Source organism: Onychostoma macrolepis, chromosome 25, assembly GCF_012432095.1.
Source record: "Onychostoma macrolepis isolate SWU-2019 chromosome 25, ASM1243209v1, whole genome shotgun sequence".
NCBI classification, from domain to species: domain Eukaryota; kingdom Metazoa; phylum Chordata; class Actinopteri; order Cypriniformes; family Cyprinidae; genus Onychostoma; species Onychostoma macrolepis.
The window spans coordinates 23,399,121-23,419,864 of NC_081179.1; the positions used below are offsets into that span (position 1 = coordinate 23,399,121).

General features: G+C 35.8%; 1 protein-coding gene across 1 annotated transcript; it reads left to right on the plus strand.

The window, feature by feature from the left end:
- The first annotated feature begins 5,433 nt into the window (after positions 1 to 5,433).
- frs2b (fibroblast growth factor receptor substrate 2b) lies at positions 5,434 to 20,708 on the plus strand. Its single transcript, XM_058767757.1, has 7 exons — positions 5,434 to 5,793; positions 7,271 to 7,378; positions 11,788 to 11,876; positions 11,970 to 12,156; positions 16,151 to 16,309; positions 16,621 to 16,790; positions 18,803 to 20,708. Exons 2-7 carry the CDS (start codon positions 7,348 to 7,350, stop codon positions 19,715 to 19,717), a joined length of 1,551 nt encoding a protein of 516 aa, XP_058623740.1. The 5' UTR covers positions 5,434 to 5,793; positions 7,271 to 7,347; the 3' UTR covers positions 19,718 to 20,708.
- The last annotated feature ends 36 nt before the right edge of the window (positions 20,709 to 20,744 follow it).

Sequence of the window (20,744 nt, forward strand, 5' to 3'; positions counted from 1 at the left end):
TCATGGGAGCGGATACTCCAATTTTATTATTTTTTTTATGTTTGCAACTACAACAGCCGAACACGCTCGTATCGTTCTTGCTAGGTCAATTTTAGTTCATTTAAATTTTTGTTAATTAAAACATATAATTTATTGCAGCATTCATTTAATATTCAGAAGTATTCAAAGGTTTTCATTGTTTTCACCTTTTTACACCTTTTTTATTGATTTATTTTTTTTCAGCAAAAGAAGATCTTAAATACAATCAAATTAAAAATGTAAATGTAAAATATGTTTGTTCCTCAAATTAAGATTTAAAAAAAAAAAAGCAGAGCTGTATTTATTTCAGACTTTTTTTATTTCAGGAATATATATCTATATCTATATATTTTTATTTGTTTATTTATTTATTTATTTATATATTCCCAAAGAAATGTAATTAATGTTTTGGAACCAGTCATAATTAATTCAATTTCAGTAAAATGTACAACTTGCACAACTTTATATATTGCAAGTCATTTTTTTTCTACTTTTTATAAGCTGCCAGCTGATTGAAACAATACATAATGTTTGGACATTATGTTTTATGTATAACAATACATGACTAATCTCTGAAATTTGCCTCTAAATATATTTTTCCAAATTTGCCTCCCTGACGATTGCAAGTTTGTTGTAATTAAAAAATAAATAAATAAAAAGAAATGAATAGTCTAGGACAGAGCCTCCAGAGCTGTTCAACTCGTAAATCAATCCCACATGACTTGAATGCACCAATAGCACAAAATGTACACGTTCTTTAGTCCAGAGGTATACTACAACAACCTTCCTGATTTGTCTCAAACTTTCAGTGTGGCCATAAAAACTGAAAAATGCTTTCCAGTTTCAGAGTAAGAAGAGGGTTAACATTTGTTCGAGTAGCCATCGACCCTTTAGATGCCTTCAGTGAATGTTTCATGGTTTGCATCACATGTTCTGCCAGTCTGTTAGTGGACGGATGCACGAGTTGGAAAGTATTTGTTTTTGTCCATAATTGTTTTTATTGCCTGGGACTCAAACAAAGCATTATTGACCAGGGGCCAGTTGTTCAAAAGTAATCTGATCGGATTTTAGCTGTCAAATCAGATGAAAATGTGCTGTTCAAAAGAAAAAAAGGATCACAAAATCCAATCTTGGTTTTGATCTGGATTCAAAAATTCAAAAAGTTTTATTAAAATACTTTTGATCCCAAAAAAACTGGATTATTCTGATCCCAGCAGAAGGGTGGATTTCAAGAACAAAAATGTAATAAAATTTTAAAACTGGTCCAAAAAAACATTTGTAACATGTAATATATCCCCTGTCAATATCAAACAAAAATCTTATATTTAATTCAAAGTTTGTTTGTTTTTTTAATCACTGATTGTAAACTACATATCTGTACGTATCTGAATGAAATATAGTAATATGTAAACAGCATAATTTTATGCCCTAATTCCAGCAGAAACGTCAGCACAATTGGCAGATTTTTAAACACTAATGACAGACGTCATACCTTCAGCTCACAGTGATCGGCTGCTGCCTGGTGTTTTTTACTTGATATTTGCATAAAGTTGAGAATTTTTCAACTTTTGTAGACTCTTGACTGCTCTAAACGCTTTCTCTGATTCAGAGTCAATTCCACAGTTCCCCAAGTGTGGCTCCCTCAGGGATGAATTGAAAATCACTCAGACTTTCCCAATCCTCTTCAAGGATGAAGAGCATCCATTTTCCCTTTGATCGTGACCCAGTTGTGCCAGATTCACAATAGTTGTGTATTCACACATGAATTTGCTCTTAACCCTTTTTCTAATATTAATGAATTTGGATAAATATGCACTTGGTTAGTCATTTGCATAAATCACACTCGTCTCCATTTAAGGGCTTTCTATACAACTTACCTGATGTGCAGCCATGATCCTGTAAACTATTAACCAGTTTTAATTGGACTAAAGAACATATGATCGAGTTTCTGACGTCTCATTTGCATATGAAGAGTTTATTTGCAAAAACAGATAACTCATAAAATCATGTTTTTTCATTGTGCATTACAATTAATCTCAATCAAACTGCAGTGTTAAAAAATAACTAAAAATACAGCTAACTAACACAATAACACAAAATAAAAACATTATAACATAATAAAAAACATGTTTTTTGAAAATTTGATTTCCTTAGCATATAAATCAAATAAAAAGATTAAAGGTGATAGTGGGATGTTAACATCAAGGATCTTTTCTATCATTCCTTTCACAACTTCTTCGCGCTCCCATATACAGTGATATAGCGTTTCTTTTACCTCACTGCATTAAGCAAGTGAAGCAAGTGTCCAGGACATTTATGCAATACAACTGGAGTTATGTAAATCCACATCAGCCTTATATTTTATATTGTAGCGGTTTCAGACATGTGTTCATTGTTTGCGATTGAACTTCCATCCAGTCCTCCATCTGAATATCCTCCTTAAGATGCGATCTCCAAGCTTACAATTTATCATTTGAAGAGTCCTTTGATCCTGACACCAGCATATTGTATAATGAAGAAATTAAACCCTTTCTAAAACAATTTCTTGTCACTTCTTTTTCCAAGATAGACAATGATAGTGTATCAAGAGAATTATTTTGTGATCTGAGGATGAAATTTCTTATTTGTGAATACATAAAGAAATGTTTTGTAGGAATATTGAATGTATTAACTATTTCTTCAAATGTGACCCTGTACCACAAAACCAGTAGTAAGGGTCAATTTTTTTTAAAATTGAGATGTATACGTCATCTAAGCACTGAATAAATAAGCTTTCCATAGATGTATGGTTTGTTACACTGTAAAAAGTGATAAATTGACTTAACTTAAAAAAAATTGAAGAAACCCGTTGCCTTAAAATGATTAAGTAAATAATAACTACAAAAAAAAAGTTAAGTGAACTTGACATTTCACTTAACTTATTTTTTTAATTATCATTTACTTAAAATTTTTAAGGCAACGGGTTTCTTCAATTTTTTTTAAGTTAAGTCAATTTATCACTTTTTACAGTGTATGATAGGAAAATATTTGGCTGAGATACAACTATTTGAAAATCTGGAATCTGAGGGTGAAAAAAAATCTAAATATTGAGAAAATCACTTTTAAAGTTGTCCAGAACTCCTTAGCAATGCATATTGCAATGAAAAAATTAAGTTTTTATATAATTACGGTAGGAAATTTACAAAATATCTTCATGGAACATGATCTTTACTTAATATCTTAATGATTTTTGGCATAAATTTTGACCCATACAATGAATTGTTGGCTATTGTTGGCTACAAATGATATAAGAGTATTGTTAACCTATCTTTCGAATGCCCTTGTCAGCTCAAATCTTGAAACCTGTGTCTAATCTGCCTGGTTTACATTTTTCAATTTCCAAAATGGGACTAAAACAAGATAAAGGGTAAATATTGTTTCACCTCAAACCATACGGCAATCATATTTATAACTATAGGATTGGAAAAATTTTTTAAAGATCTTTCAATTCTGATGAATATAAACACAAATTTAAAGGCAGGCCAGAATTAATGACAGCCGATTCCATATCCACCCAAAACGGGCAGTCCTGAGATAAAAAAACAAATAAAACAGTAAAAGTTGCACAGCACAAAAATACCAATGAAAATTAGGACACTGTAGACCTCCTCTATCATATTTTTTAAGTCATTGAAATAGATGTTTAGGGGGAGGCAGAGGAATGTTCTGGCAAAATATTCATTTTCAAAATATTTATTCGACCAATTAAAGATATGGGTCAGGACATCCATCTTTCTATAGAGCTACTAACACTTTCAAGACTAGTGGAAGGGCAAAAGTAGAAGGGCAAAAAAAAAATGGTACAAAATTTTGTTGTACATTTGGAATATATACTGTATATAAAATACATTTATTTCATATTAAGTAGCCTATAGTTCAATCTATGATCATTTTTACTGACATCGCTCGAGACTTACTGATTTAAAAATTATAATGAAACTTTATTTGGAGTGATTGTGCACAATGCACATTTCTGAATCTTAAGCCTAAATTCTCACAAAAGGTGTCTTACTGATTTTGGTATCGTGAATCAAATTCCATACGATAGTGACTCTAGAATCAACAACTTGTACACGTTTGTTTAGACACACTCCCTCTTGAACAATGAACACACTTTGTGGTGACTTTATACTTTACAGTAATCAGATTTTTATTTTTAGCTTTTGATTAATTTATTTTAAATGTAAGGAAATTCCTCCCTAACCCCTCTCAGGCCTCATGTTTTCAAAACGCCCCTGCTCTCAGAAAGATGTTATGAACCCAACTTTACCAATGTTATGACCACACACACAAACCTGATTTTTATAGGATGACTTTCCATAAGCATAATGGTTTTTATACTGAACTAATCATATTTTCTATCCCCTACCCCTGAACATTTATTATGATTTACAAGCTTTTTTTCTTGTGGGTTAAAATAGCTCCACAATGTCAATTTAAATGATTTACTGCCTTTGTGAGGATGTTTGCCATCATGTAGGTTAAGCAAGTACACACACACACACACACACACACACACACACACGCACGCACACACACACACACACACACACACACACATACACATACATACACACACACACACACACACACACACACACACACACACACGCACATACACATACATACACACACACACACACACACACACGCACATACACATACACACACACACACACACACACACACACACACACACACACACACATACATACATACACACACACACACACACACACGCACGCACGCACGCACACACACACACACACACAATTTTACTCCATATTCCTACTTTGCCTATGTACACTTTGATATTCTATTATTTTCAGTTCTGTGTATTTATTTCTTTATTTTAACGCCCTGCAATCAATCTCTTTTGTGACATAATTCAAATTTTAACCGTGTGATGTTTGAAGAAACATCGTGTGATGTTTGAAGAAAACAAAGAAATATCACGGTAAATATAATTTATGTATATTTTATTGCACATAATTTACAGTAGAGCTGTAATTTTGTCAAATTAAGCAAAACAAATTATTTCCTATATTGTGTAGGCTCTTTGTTATTTTCAACACATCCTATAACTTAAAAAATGGTGTACATGAAATTTTTAATTTCAAGATGATAGAATTTCTCTGAAAGTAAAGTTTATCTGTCGAACATTAGCCTGTTTAAATTAAATTATTTTAAACTGAAACTGTTTAATTAGACAGCAAGTGTGTTTTAATTGAGTTTATTATCTAAACTGCCCATAGTTGAAGAAACATCCAATAATGCCAGATGCAGCGCTGTGTCGTGATTTCTCTGAAGAGTTTTATTATGTGCCTCATCTGTAGTTTTTACAGACTCCTGCGCAGAACGTAACTCACGTAAAATGACTTACACACGCGCATGCGCAGGGTCCCCTGGCTAAATGCTAATGCTAGCACACACTGGTTTGCTGCGGCCCTAGATAGCAACAAAATAAACTAGCAAATAACCTTAACTCCGAATTTACTCTTTATGGCGAACTTTTACTTTACACCATACTGCGCTACGGTCGTCAGTTAAACGTGATTTATGTAGTTAATGTTTGGTTACGAAGTGAAAGAGGGTAGATTATTTTGGCGCTCGGGCGGACCTGTGCTAGTTTAGCTAATGATTCTTACTTTTCAGAAAGTTAAAATATAAACGTGGGATAATATGTGGAATATTACGCGATGAAAAAAACCCATCCTGACTGATTAAAAGCTTATCGTAAGTATTTTTTCCCTCATCTATTTAACAGAATATGTTTATCTAGCTAATCTCATCGGCTGTATATGTTAGCTGGGTTACGTTAATCCAGTTGAATTTAAGAGTTAAACAGCTATGTGAAATAAACAACAAGACGCTTTATTTGTTACTTTATATGGTTTATTATGATTTGATTGGGTAACAAAAGTTGGATTTGTTCTATTCTGGTTTCACGTTGAGTCTTTGATAAATGTTTAGATCTAGATATGTCGTGTTGAGTTAAATTTACTGAACTGAAACCATCCCGGTTTAAGTAAACACTATGCTTCTTCACTGTTAAATTACTAATGTTCAAAAACCTTTGTCCGCCTAATAAAAGTTATGTGTTGCGACCAACATGCAAAAAACAAACAGTAAAATATGTCATACATAGAGGACCCCTGTGGCCCCTGATGCCTGTCTGTCAGGGTAACGTTAGATAAAATATCAGATAATTCGTCCTTTTTATGACAAAGCAAGAAAAAAATCAGTTCAGGTTGCAAAACGTCATTTGGTGTGACTCCCCAAAACTTGATGTTTATTAATTAAATATAAAAATACACATTTGAAAAAGTAATGATAAAGGTGTGTGCATTCACATGTGTAAGGTTAAATGGAAATGTTATATTTTTTACTTGCTGTTTAAACCACATTAGTCGTTATGAAAACCTTCTTGAAAATGGGATGTCAGTTTTTCTAAACCATAAAAAAAACTATCATCATGAATATCATTTTATGCATTTCCTTATCCAAAGTGTGCATTCAAGTTATATGCATTGACTGGGAATCGAACCCATGACTGTGGCATTACTGTTTGGGTTACTATACATAAAATTTCCTTTTTTGCACTGGGGACATGGTTATGTTTATTTGACTGTTAAACAGGTGATGCCATTTTATTTTTATGATGCATTGTGGTTTGGCTCTGTTAAAATGAGAATACACACCAGTTTCTACCATTCGTTTTTAAATAATCTAAATTAACGACAGCAATTATGTCTGTTCACTCAAAAATGTTTTTAAATTACAGTGTTATGTTTCTCCACATCTTCTTATAGAAGGTTAAGATGATTTAAAGGCTGTTAAAAGATTTATTTCTATTTCTTTTTTTCAATCAGTTGTTGTGTCATGGTATGCTTGAGTGTGAGAACAGAATTGGTTTATGAAAACGTTCCAGGAATGTTTCATTTTCCAAACTATTGTATCCATCAAGATAACTCGCCTCTACTTTGGGCCAGAGACTGTTTTCACAAAAATGACTTTAAGATGAGAAATGTTTGTAAAGTTGATAGTTGGATTTAAAATGCTGGAAAACATAACTATCACACTGACCAACAAAACCCAACAACTTTGTTTGGTGGAGTTTGATTTGGCAGTGTATATTGGCCTTTATACAGTAAACAGTTCTATTTATATGAAATTAATCTTTTTTTTTTTTTTTCCCCCCCCAACATTATAGAATTGCTTCAGACACAACTATCACATCTGTAAACCCTTTCTACATGTAGAGAATGACTTGTTTGCTTTGGCTGGGGAATGAACCAGGAACCCTGGTGGCTGGATCTGGGTAAGAACTCTCATTTCACTTTTTAAAGGGGTCATGTTTTGTATTGCATTTTACGTCAAAAACCATCATATGTTAGAAATAATTGCCATTTTCTACCTTGTTTTTGGCCCTCTGATTTAAACAGTTCCTTTCAGACTTCAGTGCAAACGCCCACTGCTATGCTTGCATAACATCTTTGAATAGGAAATATCAAACGGGCTCTAACAGATAAAGCACTGGAATCGACATGGTTACTCATCCTTGTGTGGTACAACATTACTGTCGGGACTAATAGAGCACCAGGCTTGAGCACCAGTTTCAGAAAATATAGCGGTTTTATGGTGTTATTATTATCACAGAAATGATTATTACAGACATGATCTGGTGCTCTATTATAATTGAAACTATTTTTACCAAATGTATATGGAAAAAAACAAAACAAAAATCTAAATAAATTAGAATGCCAGTGACTTGAGCAATGTTTTTACTGGCTATGAAAGTGTGTTTGGATTATTTCATTAGTCAACAGGGCCCTTATTCACAAAACATTTTATCTTCCCACTAAGAGTTCTCCTAAATTGCAGTACAAGTTTTTAGCTAAGAGTTTTCTCTTGAATCCTGTTCACAAAGCTGCTGAGACAAACTTGTACTAAGGAATAGAGAGAAGTCTCAATCTAAGAGTAAGGGGCGGGGTTGACCTCGTTGCTATGGATGTTAGCATGCTTGTTAACTATGCACACAGTGATTGGCTGATAGTCTTTGTCAGAGATTTATTCATAGAAATATTGTAGAGCACGTTATTATGTGCCATATTCAAATTAAGGTTTAAAAATAAAACTGTTGCCACATTCAAATAAAGATTTTAAAATGCAGGTTATGTAATTAAACAAGTATATGTTCATCTAATTGTCTGCCTCGTACATGTGTGCTTCTCATAAACACTTAGTGGATATGCATATAAACAGCCTTTTGATTAACAGACTAGAATAATCATGGGTGTTAGTAAGACATGCAAATGTAAAAGAAAACCAAACTGGATGCAAGAACAGCTGTTACTTTTTACTAGGGCTGCTCCGATCAGGATTTTTGAAACCGATCTCAGAAAGCAGTTTCTGCCGATACAATCACCGATACGATCTTTTTAAAGCCTTCGTTTTATAATGTAGAATTATTTATAGTTATGATCCAATCAAGATTTTTAGACATTTATTCAGGGCCTGAATTTCATTTTTGAAAATGAATTCCCCTCTTATGTGACTCTTGTGAGAGGGGATTTTTTAATTTGAGGGGTGGAGAGGCGCATTTTTTAGACATTTTTCAAAAATATATATTTATCTCACCTAAACGTTTGATCATGCACTGCATTTTTGTTTTGACAATCGTGCAATTGTTGCAAAATAGCTTACACACAGCACAAGCCTGATTTAGTGAGCTGTATGTGAGGTGGCCTACGCCAGATTCACACATGCTCCGTTTGCAGTGTGTATGCAGTCCATGTGCGGTACGTGAGCGGTGCAGAAGCAGCTTTCACACAAGAGTCTGCAACTGATCCGTGGCTGTTTACTACAAACACAACATTTATCCGTTATTTTGATTTCAAATCCAAACATTGTTACTGAAAATGCTTTTTCAGCATTGCGATTCTTTTTTTACACAGTACAGCAATACAATCTTTCATAGATGTTTAAATGCAATACATATAAGAAACACATTATTCAATGCTTTTTACTTTTGCATTTACTTCTAGATTTATATAGTAAGTTGCTCAAGCAAGTGACAAAACATTTAAACTACTTTTCTTACATTATCACAAACATTCTAAATTAAAACTTACCACTGACAGAAACTCAGCTCTACTGCCTTTTCTTTAGCATTTAAATCTTTTACAAGCAATCCTGCGGTTCATAAAGAACTTTGTTTTCCTACCTCCACGAGTGCCATCTATTATTGCCTCGTTTGTCTAAAAGTGCTCTTTTCCTTTAAATCTAGCCAAAAAGCCATAGCCTATGTGTTGACTCTGAAACACAGTAGACTTTAATTACATGCATTTATGGTGTTATTACTACATTTTCGTGTCAAGCCATGTTCATATTTACCGCAAACAATGCGCTGTCACTTTAATTCAGTGCATGCAGCGGAAACGAGTGCTGCACTGCTGAAAAAATACGCACCTCATACGCAATGCAAATGGTGTGTGTGTGTGTGAACCTGGCGTTATGTGTGTGCGCTTCGAGTGTATATGAGTACACGGTCTCCAGGAGAGCGCAAGCGCTGAATGGTTTAAATACTGGCAAGAATTAAAAAGAAATAAAATGTATAAACTTTAGTGACAATGCGACACTGCCTCGATTGTGCAAGTGAAAATTCCTGTGTCAACTTGTAGCGTGCAGCTTGCTTATAGTGCAGACGCGATGTGATTTGAAGCCGTTTGCGCATTTTGAGAGAGAAATAGGGAGCACGCGTGGTGGTTCACTCACGCTGTTTGTGAATAAGTTATTTAATGAAGAAATATGAATTGTACAGCATTATAATTATTGTACCTCTGCTGAGACGGCTGCTGCATGTCATGTCAATCCTCTCACATCTGCTTGAGATCGGCCTTTTTAGTGACCGCCGATCAAACATCCCAACGCAATTATCGGCCAATAGTGATCGATAGCCGATCAATTGGAGCACCACTACTTCTTACCCAACTTGTTAATGAAAACAAGGATATAATCAAAGGAAAATCTGGAGTTGGGATATCCTCCAAAACCAAAAAAGATGTGTGGGAAAACATATTGATTGATTAACTTAATCAATCAATCAAATAATGCAAATACACTTTAACTTTATTTATATGTACAAATAAATGCAACGTGTTTCTAAGATGTTTACGTTCTGAGGCAGATTGCCGGCAATAACAGCCATTTTAGACCTAGTTTGTAGCTTGGTCTTAGTCCTCTCCACTACTCCTAACGTTTCACTGATTTAGGAGTTTTAGTGCTAAAACGCTTTGAGAAATACTCTTAGAGTATTTACACATTTATGGCTGTTTTAATTTCTTTGCCTTAAAGTTAAACCATAAAGCTTCTCTTTTGTTTACAGATATAGATTATAAGCAATTCACATTATACAATTGGCAGAAGAGGATGGAGCGTGTTTTGGGTTTTCAAATGTGGGCTGTAAGCAACCCAAACTTACAGCTCTTGAAGAGTTGTTGGAGTTCATGTGGAGAAGCTTTTACTATGAACCGAGACACTGAAAACACTGGATCAAATTACTGTAGATAGTCAAATGTGCATGATATGATAACCCTCAGTATTCATTACCGATGCAATCCTAGCTGTCACTGCAGAATCTTTTAATAAAAGTATCTCTTTACAGTACAGTGACCTCTTTGATGTCAACGTCTGATGCAAATGTATGAAAATAGTACATAAAGACCCTCTTGACATTTGTCTCTTAAAATATCCCATAATTTAGCCTTTTCATGGTATGGCATGGTTAGGATAGAATGTGGTACAACCCTCAAAAAACATAACATAATATTTCTAAATATTATTCCCAGAAAGCAACTGACAGCACAGTCTCAATTCTAATAGAGAATTGAGACTGTGCTGTCAGTTGCTTTCTGGGATGTACATAATGCACACCCCTGCTCTTGGCTATTTTAAAAAAAATATGTCCCACCCCAACTTAGGACTGGGCGATATGAGCAAAAATTCATATCTCTGTATTTTTTGGCTGATTTGCGGTATACGGTATATATCTCGGTATTTGGATTAAACAAATAAAATGAATGTAAACATATGTTAAAAAAGGGTTAAAATCACATTACATTCTAACATTGTAACATTGCAATCTAAAAATATTGCTTTTAAAGCAGAAGTTAAATTTACTAAACTAAAAATGAAAATAATAAAAAATCTAATTGAGTAAAAAGGCTGTTTTGATTACCCCATTACAGTCACTTTACAGTTAATATGCTATCATACAAATACAAAATTCTACATATGTCACATTTATTGTCCTACTACAAATATTTCAGCAAAATGTATATTTTAGTCAGAATTATTGCGCTCTTATTACATTGAGCGTCTGTTTGGCGCACATGAGCGTGGCGGCACTCGTTCTGAATGAAGTCTGTGAAGTTTAGCGGAGGATCTCAAAGCAGAAGGCTCATGCACTTCTGACAGCAAAATGGAAATATAAAGAATATATCGATATATCGTGCAAACTTGATATACTGCCCAGCCCTACCCCAACTTCATGTTTCAGTCATAAATGCATCAGCACTAAGAGTAAGGCTGTGCTCATCAAGCCAATCCACAGAAACATGTGAAAAGCACCTGCAGATTGTTAACAAGCCAAATATCCTGTTTACTGACAGAATCTGAATTCTGCTTCAGGCCAGTTGTACAGTGTTAAATTTTGTCTTTGTGTTCTAGGTATCAAATGGTCTGAAGAAGCCATGGGAAGCTGTTTTAGCTGTCCAGATAAAGAATCGATCCCTGACAATCACCAGAGTAAATTTAAGGTTAGTATTTTTCAGCATGCATGTGTTAGATTGTGATGATCTTGTTTGTGGCGGGTTGAGCTCATTAGGTTTGGATTGGTTTGATGTGTTCAGGTGGTGAACGTGGATGATGACGGAAATGAGCTGGGAGCAGGTATCATGGAGCTGATGGAGGACGAGCTGGTCCTGCGCACACGCAAATGCGATGCTGTCAAGTGGCCTTACCTGTGCCTGCGCCGTTATGGCTACGATTCAAATCTCTTCTCGTTTGAGAGTGGCCGTCGCTGCCAGACAGGTCAAGGTAAAGTTGAAATCTCCATCCCTTACACTCTCGCACATCATACTTCAATTTACACTACAGATTTTTTATGTTTTTAAAGAAGTCTCTTCTGCTCACCAAACCTGCATTTATTTGATCCAAAGTATAGCAAAAGTTTGAAATATTTTAAAATAACGGTTTTCTATTTTAATATATTTTAAAATGTAATTTATTCCATTGATTTCAAAGCTGAATTTTTAGCATCATTACTCCAGTCACATGATCCTTCAGAAATCAATATAATATTCTGATTTGCTGCTCAAAAACATTTATTATTATTATTATTATTATTATTATTATGATGTTAAAAACAGCTGAGGATTCTTTGATGAATCGAGAGTTCAGAAGAACGCATAGAAATCTTTTGTAACATTATAAATGTCTTTATCATCACTTTTGATCAATTTTAAAGCATCCTTGCTAGTAAAAGTATTAATTTAATTTAAAGATATTCAAATAAAAAGCAGCTATTTTACATAGTAAAAATATTTCACAATATTACTGCTTTTGCTGTACTTTGGATCAAATAAATGCAGACTTGGTGAGCAAAACATAATAAATCTTACTGTTCAAAAACTTTTGACTGACAGTGTACATAATTACGAGTTTTGTGCATTTTGTGAGACTTGGGAATAATTGGTACTAGACATGTGCCGGTATTTGGTAATGCGATATATCACGATAATGAATATGCACGATATTGTTATCGTGGGCACTTCAAAATACAGCAAATAATTATTTATTACAAATTATTCAGGGTTTTTTTAATGCATTTTAAGAATACTTTTCCCATCAACTGGTCACAATGTACAACACCGCTGTATCCTGCATCAAAGATGCGTGCGCACTCTGATGTAAACAAGCCCAACACTGATGAGATGCGCTGGATGAAAGCACATTCACTCTCTGACAGCAGATGGCGCTGATGGAACAGCAGAAATGCAGCCGTTACCCTGGAAACCCCGTAAACAAAGCAGCTGTGCTACTTTCTGAAACTTATTTAAATGATTTAAACATCTGCTGCGTACCAATTCGCCTACTTATACTAAGCCCTAAAAGTATGCACTTTTTTGTGAAGAAAAAGTACATACTTTTGAGTATGTAGCAGAATAGTAGGCACGCTTTGGGACATACTACTTTGTCATAGCTGCTTCTTTAACGGACGCTCTGTTGCTTAGTTACGTGCATCCTGTCACTGTTTAAACTGCCCTGTCAATCATCTTGTTACAGTTAACATAATCCACATTTCGTTTAATTTGATTTCCTACAGTATAGGAGAGAAATAAAGAAGCACATCGCGGGTCTTTCATGCCGAGAACTCTGCTCATGTGTTTGCATAATGCATTTAAAAGTTAATGACCAAACGTATCATTATAAAAGTTCACATTGTTCCTGCAGATGAAATATAACATGGATAACATTAAATTAATATTTTTTAATCAGGTTAGACATTGATTTTTTTATCACTCAAATCCCTTTCTCTACCTGTCCGTTGGTCATGCATATCCGCCATGTTTGTAGTTTTTTAACACGTTTTATGCATGTTTGTAGTTCTGATCGAATCCTAGTCCACCGTTGTGGCCAATATTAGCCGTTAGAGTGTGCATCGATCTGCATTCTAACCGGAAGTAGTAGACCATCCGGGAATCTTTGGCATACTTTTTTAAACATACTATGATTTGGGACATACTAATACTATTTTCAAATAGGATGGATAGTATGCGAATTGGGACGCAGCAATCCTTTCAGATTTGTGTATTCACTATGGTGTTCATCACAGCGCCAAATACTTAAATATTTAGACTTCATAGGCTATTTATTTTCAAATTTTTTACATTTTAATCTGGATTACAAAATGCCCTAGATATTGTTCAAATATGTTTTGATTATTTACTGTTCGGTCACACTTTACATTCAGGCACCATTAGTTAACAGTAATTAATTCATTAGTTAACACAAACTATCAATGAAAAATTCTTTTGAACATTTATTAATCCTAGTTAATTTCAATAGGCCTATTTAATAGCACGTTGTTCAAATCAAAAGTTACTACTGTGTTATTTAATGAACCCGAGCTAACATGAACTAACAGTTGTATTTTTTTTAACAAAGATTTGTGTATTGCTTTATTGTATTTAAATATTCAGTTCTTTTTGTTACAACTCTTTGACAACACTTTTTTGCAACTAAATTTCAATATCGTGATAATACCGTATACCGCGATAAAAGCAATTAGTAATTAATCGCAACATGCCAATTTGATACCGTCACATGCCTAATTGGTACAGACATTTACAGCAACTTGAAGGCTTCCCAAATAAGGTCTGATCACCAGCTCTTTGAACAGTTATTAATGTAAACTGTTAACATTTGAACCCATGCTTTCAAAAGGATGAGCTCAAGAGAGTTTGCATGCTTGATCAGGTAAGTCCGGCTTGATGTGCTCCAAACAATTAGATTCAACACTGCAGCCCATTGCAGGATTAGCAAACGTTTGCTTCCCTGATAAGAAACCGAATTATGCTACATGTGTTGTGTTGTGTGTGTTTGTTTGTCCATCATTAGGTTTATTAACTAGTAGGGCTGGACGATATGACCTAAAATCAAAATCTCGATTAATTGAACATTTTACCTCGATTACGATTAATGAACGATTACTTATTTATTTTTTTTGGCCCTCATAGTTCATTAAAGGTTTGTATTGTAAATATGCTCAGCTATTAAAGGTGGGATATTTTTTTCAAATGAAAGACTTTGTGATTTTTTTTTTTTTTTTTTTAAATAATTGAAGGAAACAGACCATTTATGGTTATTTGCTGAATATTTCAAACAATTGAATTTAAAGCACACATTGCTTGAAATAATGACGTCTTGTGAAAAAAAAAAAAAAAAATCATATTTCCTTTTTATTGTAAAAAGCAAGTTTCCTAAAAAAAGAAAGAAGAAAAAAAAAGAATATTGCCATGTCAAAAGTAGAAAATAACCAGCATCTATTGCAAACAAAATACATTTTAAATATTATCGTGTAGAAAATAGTAGTAAATGTAGAAATATAAAAACCGTCATGTAGAAAATAACTTGTATCTCCTGTAAATGAATATTATTTTATAGCAGGGCACCATCTCAGTGATCTTATCCTGTCACTCTAAATTGTTGCTGTCAAACGATTCATTGCAATTAATCACATCCAAAATAAAAGTTTTTGTTTACATAATATAACGTACGTGTGTGTGCTGTGTATGTGTGTGTGTGTGTGTATATATATATATATATACACACACATACAGCATATATTTAGAAAATATTTACATGTATATATTTATATTCATATAATTTATATTATATATAAATATAGTTCATATATAAACAACATTTTTCTTAAAAATATACATGCATGTGTGTGTATTTATATATACATAATAAATATACACAGTACACACACATATATTATGTAAACAAAAACTTTTATTTTGGATGTGATTAATCGTTTGACAGCACTACTCTAAATGCACAAGTGTTTACTCTGGGTTCTTACTGGCCATTCACACTGAACGCGCCATTGTGTCTAAAACCGCGATTTCATTTCCATTTCATTTATTCATTTATAAAGCACTATTAAAACAACAGTGTTGACCACAGCGGCGCTCAGGAATGGTTTTTTAAAAAGCGCAGCGCAGAATGCCTGCTCTGCCACGTTGCTGTCAAATACGAAAAGTTGCCACTTGCTACTAAAGCATTAACAGGATTAAAAACAAAATAACGGACATGGGAAAATTACGTCGATTAGAGGTTCTGAATTTTGGTTTCGATTTCTTTTTGATTAATCATCCAGCCCTATTAACTAGAATTTTGTTTTATAGTTATTGTTTGTATTATTATTTGCCACCATTTGCAATAGTTTGTGTCCACTTTTGGTCGTTTCATCTATTAGAGCAGAGCAAGTGTGTTTTTGACCGTTTGTGTTGACGTTTTGCAGGAATATTTGCCTTCAAGTGTTCACGTGCTGAGGAGATCTTCAACATGCTGCAGGACATCATGCATAATAACAGCATCAGCGTAGTAGAGGAGCCGGTGTTTGAGCCCACCCTCGCGCACACTGAACCAGAGCTTCCCCTCACACCGCCCACGCCAACCAGTACGTCTGCATAAGAGCTGGGAATGAGTGCAGCTCCACCAAATAAATACAGATAACATTTTCTCACTATATTTTAAGCTAACTGAGACTTGTCACAGCACTTATATATTATTGCTCTTTTATTGATTTTGATTTGTTTCTATTGTCCTCAATTGTAATTACTAAATGTAAATGTAAAAATCTAGTTATTACAGCAACATGCAAAAAAAAGTCTACCATAGTATTTTTTGCATGGTCTTTCATTTATGGTGATTTAAATGCATAATCATTGTAGAACAGTAATGAGAATCTTCTTTTTTTTTTTGCTTCAGCTCCTGGAAACATCCTCCCTACCTTACCAAACGGCAGCTTACGGTATCCCTCGTTGGGGGATGCGTCCTCTCACCCCTCTAGTCGGCATCCGTCAGTCGGGAGCACGTGCCTCCCATCACTGGGCGAGGAGTCCACACACCCGCTCCTAGCTGCGGACGAGGCTGTGAGGGTAAGTGGAAAGGTGATCAGTCTCAAACCCCTTTCACAATCATGGTGATTAAAGGTGCACTAAGCGATTTTTGCCAAACAATATTGATATTTGAAAGCACCAAAACAAACACACCCATACCCCAACAGGACCTCACCCCTATTTTGAACCTCACCCCTATATTTTTGAGATCGCAGAAACAAGTGAAGATGACACACAAGCATATTCAAACAAAAGCCAACACAGATAAGTTGTGTGAAACAATGCAAAATCAACGTTACTCACCTGTCAAGAAGAAACAACGCAACCTCGACATCTGATTCGAGCCCTTCCCGCTCCTTGAGTTTCTCTCCACCGCTGGAAAGCTGCTCCGATAATTACGCGGGTCCTACCTCTTGCCTGATTGTAATCCCTCTTTTTAATGTTTTGTTCCTCTGATATTTTCCTCTTTTTTTTGTCTTCCAATTCTCTCTATTAGGGCTGCTCGATAAATCGAAATGAAATCGCGATTAGGCAGAAGCTGCAATTGTCATGCGTATCTTTCAGTGAAGCACAGTTCTGTGATCAGTAGTAAATCTTCATCCGAAGGCCAGAGAAACTCCAAATACGCCCCGCAGAAGAAACCTAGGAAATCCCTGTAGCGGTCGCTGAATAAACAGAAGATTTAAATGCTGTTAAATACGTTGATGGCAGACTGAGAAACTCTCTCATTCACCATTTAATTAGCTGTATGAAAAAGTAACTGACACATCATTCTGCCTAACATCATCTTTTGTAAGTCATGGATAAGAAACAAAATAAAGGTATGTGAAGAGACATTTTATTTTTGGATAAACTATTTTATTCACAACATAATCTCCCTTAAAATAGCTTATTGGGTTACGATAATCAAAACCGTCCTGAGCTAGATCAAGTTTGATCTCTGCAAACCAAACTATCACTTTAATGAAATATTTTTTTCCCCCCACTAATAAAAAGATTTTATCATTAGCTAGCTCCACACCGGAGAGCTGCTCTTGAACAGAAAACCAAGTTGTAATTCTAGCTAAAAGTGACACGGACTCTGGTTTTTCATGTTTAATAAATGCTTAAGAAAGCAGCTTGATTTGAGGCTATCTATTGCATGAAGTACTATATAAATAAACTTGACGTGACTGGACTTTACTGGATTGCTGAACTGCAGAGCTCATGCAAATATCCACATTGCTGTAAGCAGATGCGTTCTTAACTGCTGCTTTCACACCGCTGTCAGTTTTTGTTGTGTTTATTTCATTATTGAGAGGAAAGCGCGTAGCTTATATTTTCATATTCATCCAAATGCAGCTCAGCGGCTTCAGGTTCGGCTGCGTTTGCTCTGAAGCGCTGTGTCTTCTCTTGAATTGCATCCAGGAGAGCTGAATTAGTCTTGCGCTACTGCGTCACACTGGTCAAACCGCATTAGGCTCTTACATTAGGTCATATGAAATCAAACGATTACTTGACGACAAAATATTTGTCGACAATTTTTTATTGTCAACATTGTCGATAATGTTGACTAATCGTTTCAGCCCTGTATGTGACCCTGGACCATAAAATCAGTCATAGGGGTCAATTTTTTGAATAATGTCAGAATTTCTGAATAAATAAGCTTTCCATCGATGTATGGTTTAAGATCGGACAGTATTTGGCTGAGATGCAACTATTTGAAAATCTGGAATCTGAGGGTACAAAAAAATCTAAATATTGAGAAAATCACCTTTAAAGTTAAAGTCCAAATGAAGTTCTTAGCAATGCATATTACTAATAAAAATTAGGTTTTGATATCTTTACGGTAGGAAATTTACAAAATATCTTTATGGAACATGAGGTTTACTCAATATCCTAATGATTTTTGGCATAAAAGGAAAATCGATAATTGTTAACCACACAATGTGTAGTTGGTTATTGCTACAAATATACCCCAGCGACTTTAGACTGGTTTTGTGCTCCAGGGTCACACGTCATGTTACCATTTAAATGTAATAGTCACCAAAGCATGTCTTGTGTCTCCTCAGGGGCACACATACGTGAACACCACGGGTCTGCTGGAGCAGCACAGCCCAAGTGTTTTAGAAGTTCCTGCAGAACTGAATGTCTCTTTATCTGACGGAGAGGAAGCCGCTCCTCAAGAGGCCCCTGATCCCGGCCCTCGAGTGCAGCTGGAGCCTGAAGGTGCTCGCTTTGTGTTGGGCCCCACTCCAGTGCAGAGACAGAGGCAGAGAGAGGCCAGTTTGTCAGGACAGCAGTGTGCCGGGATCAGCTCGGCCCAGAACTCAAACGGGAGTGTGGTTTCACATCCGAGTGGCACAGACGTTAGCGACAGTGCTAGATCCGAGGAAACCTCTCCCGGCGCTCCGGAGAACTTCACTGTCTCTCGCCGCCGCGCTCCTCTCACTCCCGACGCCAACGTCAACAACTCGGCCCAGCGGAGGACGGCTCTGCTGGACTACGAGAACCTCCCCGCCCTGCCGCCTCTGAGAGAGCACCCCAAGGGTGGCTCCGAAGACGAGGACGGGGAAGAGGCTGTCAACGGTTTCCACAGTCATCGGCAGCACAGCCCCGACCCCACTCACTACTACATCAACACCGAGAACGTGACCGCGCCCCTCAGCGCTAACAAGCTGGAGTCGGCCCGCTGGCGGGATCGCTCCGTGCCGACCTTCTTCAACTTCGACTTCCGCCGGCCCTGTTTGGAGTCTCACAGACTGAACTACATTGAGGTGGAGACCGAGACTGAGAACTCCAGTAACCCTCAGACCCCAAAGACGCCCACTTCGCCGCTTCCCCAGACTCCCACGCGCAGGACAGAGCTGTACGCGGTCATCGACGTGGAGCGCACCGCTGCCATGTCCAGCCTGCAGAAAGCACTGCCCCGTTACGACGGTACCTCCAGGAAAACCCGCCATAACAGTGTTGATCTGCCCATGTGAACACTCCTCAAACTTCACCAGTTCATTCCAAAGGCAGGTGGACTTGGTATTAGGGTTGCAAAGGGGTGGAAACGTTCCAAAAGTCCATGAAAGATTCCAAAAAAAAAAAATCCTGGAAAGGTTCCAATGTTTCTGAAATTTACTGGAAATTTTTCCACCTTTTTGCAACCCTGCTTGATATTAGGGTTGGGGGAAATAAATCGATGCATCCGAATTGAGAAATCGATTCTGAGATTTTCCGAATGCATCTCGATTCTTTCTCGAGTCGTTTCTGAGCTTAGTTTTGAACAGCAGATGCTTTAGAAACAGCCGTAATCTGCTTGTTTCCAAATCCTTACACACACTTGAACCTAAAATAATAATTCATAAAATTCTAAAATGTTGAAGCGAATTACAAGGATGTTCACAGTGGGCTGTGTTTACATTGATCTTTATTTGAGCATTTGAGTGTGCGGATAAAAACTAGAGTAGAGCGCCATCTGCTGTTAAAATCTAAGCTCAGAATCGATTCCAGAGAGAATCGCGATTCATTCGGAAGATCACGAATCGATTCTGCATCGATTTATCGTCGCAGTCCTACTTGATATCACAGAAGTGGTTTTGTTTGTAACGCTCGTAGGGATTTCATGTAGTTAAAAGAGTGTCACTCTGTCTCATGTTGGCTTGAGAAAATTAACAGAGGCGCTCGCCATATACCTTCATTTTATTCCTATGGTAATATACTACTACTTTTCTTACACTCGTTTTTCAGTGCCTGTTTATTTTTGTTTTATTATGTTAATAACAAGGTTGGACAACATTCCACAGGTCCATTCCGTACGGTACAAATCAGTATTACTGATCATGTTTTTTGCCTTTATTTACCCTTTATCAAGTGACTAAGTTGTTTTAAAACCTGTATCTAAAGATAACTTCACACACTACATTTTGAATTTTTGGCTTCATATAGTAGATTTCAATACGTGGCACAATAAAAGTCTATTTTGTTTCATTGAGGTTTTTAGTAGCACAATACATACCCTTTGCC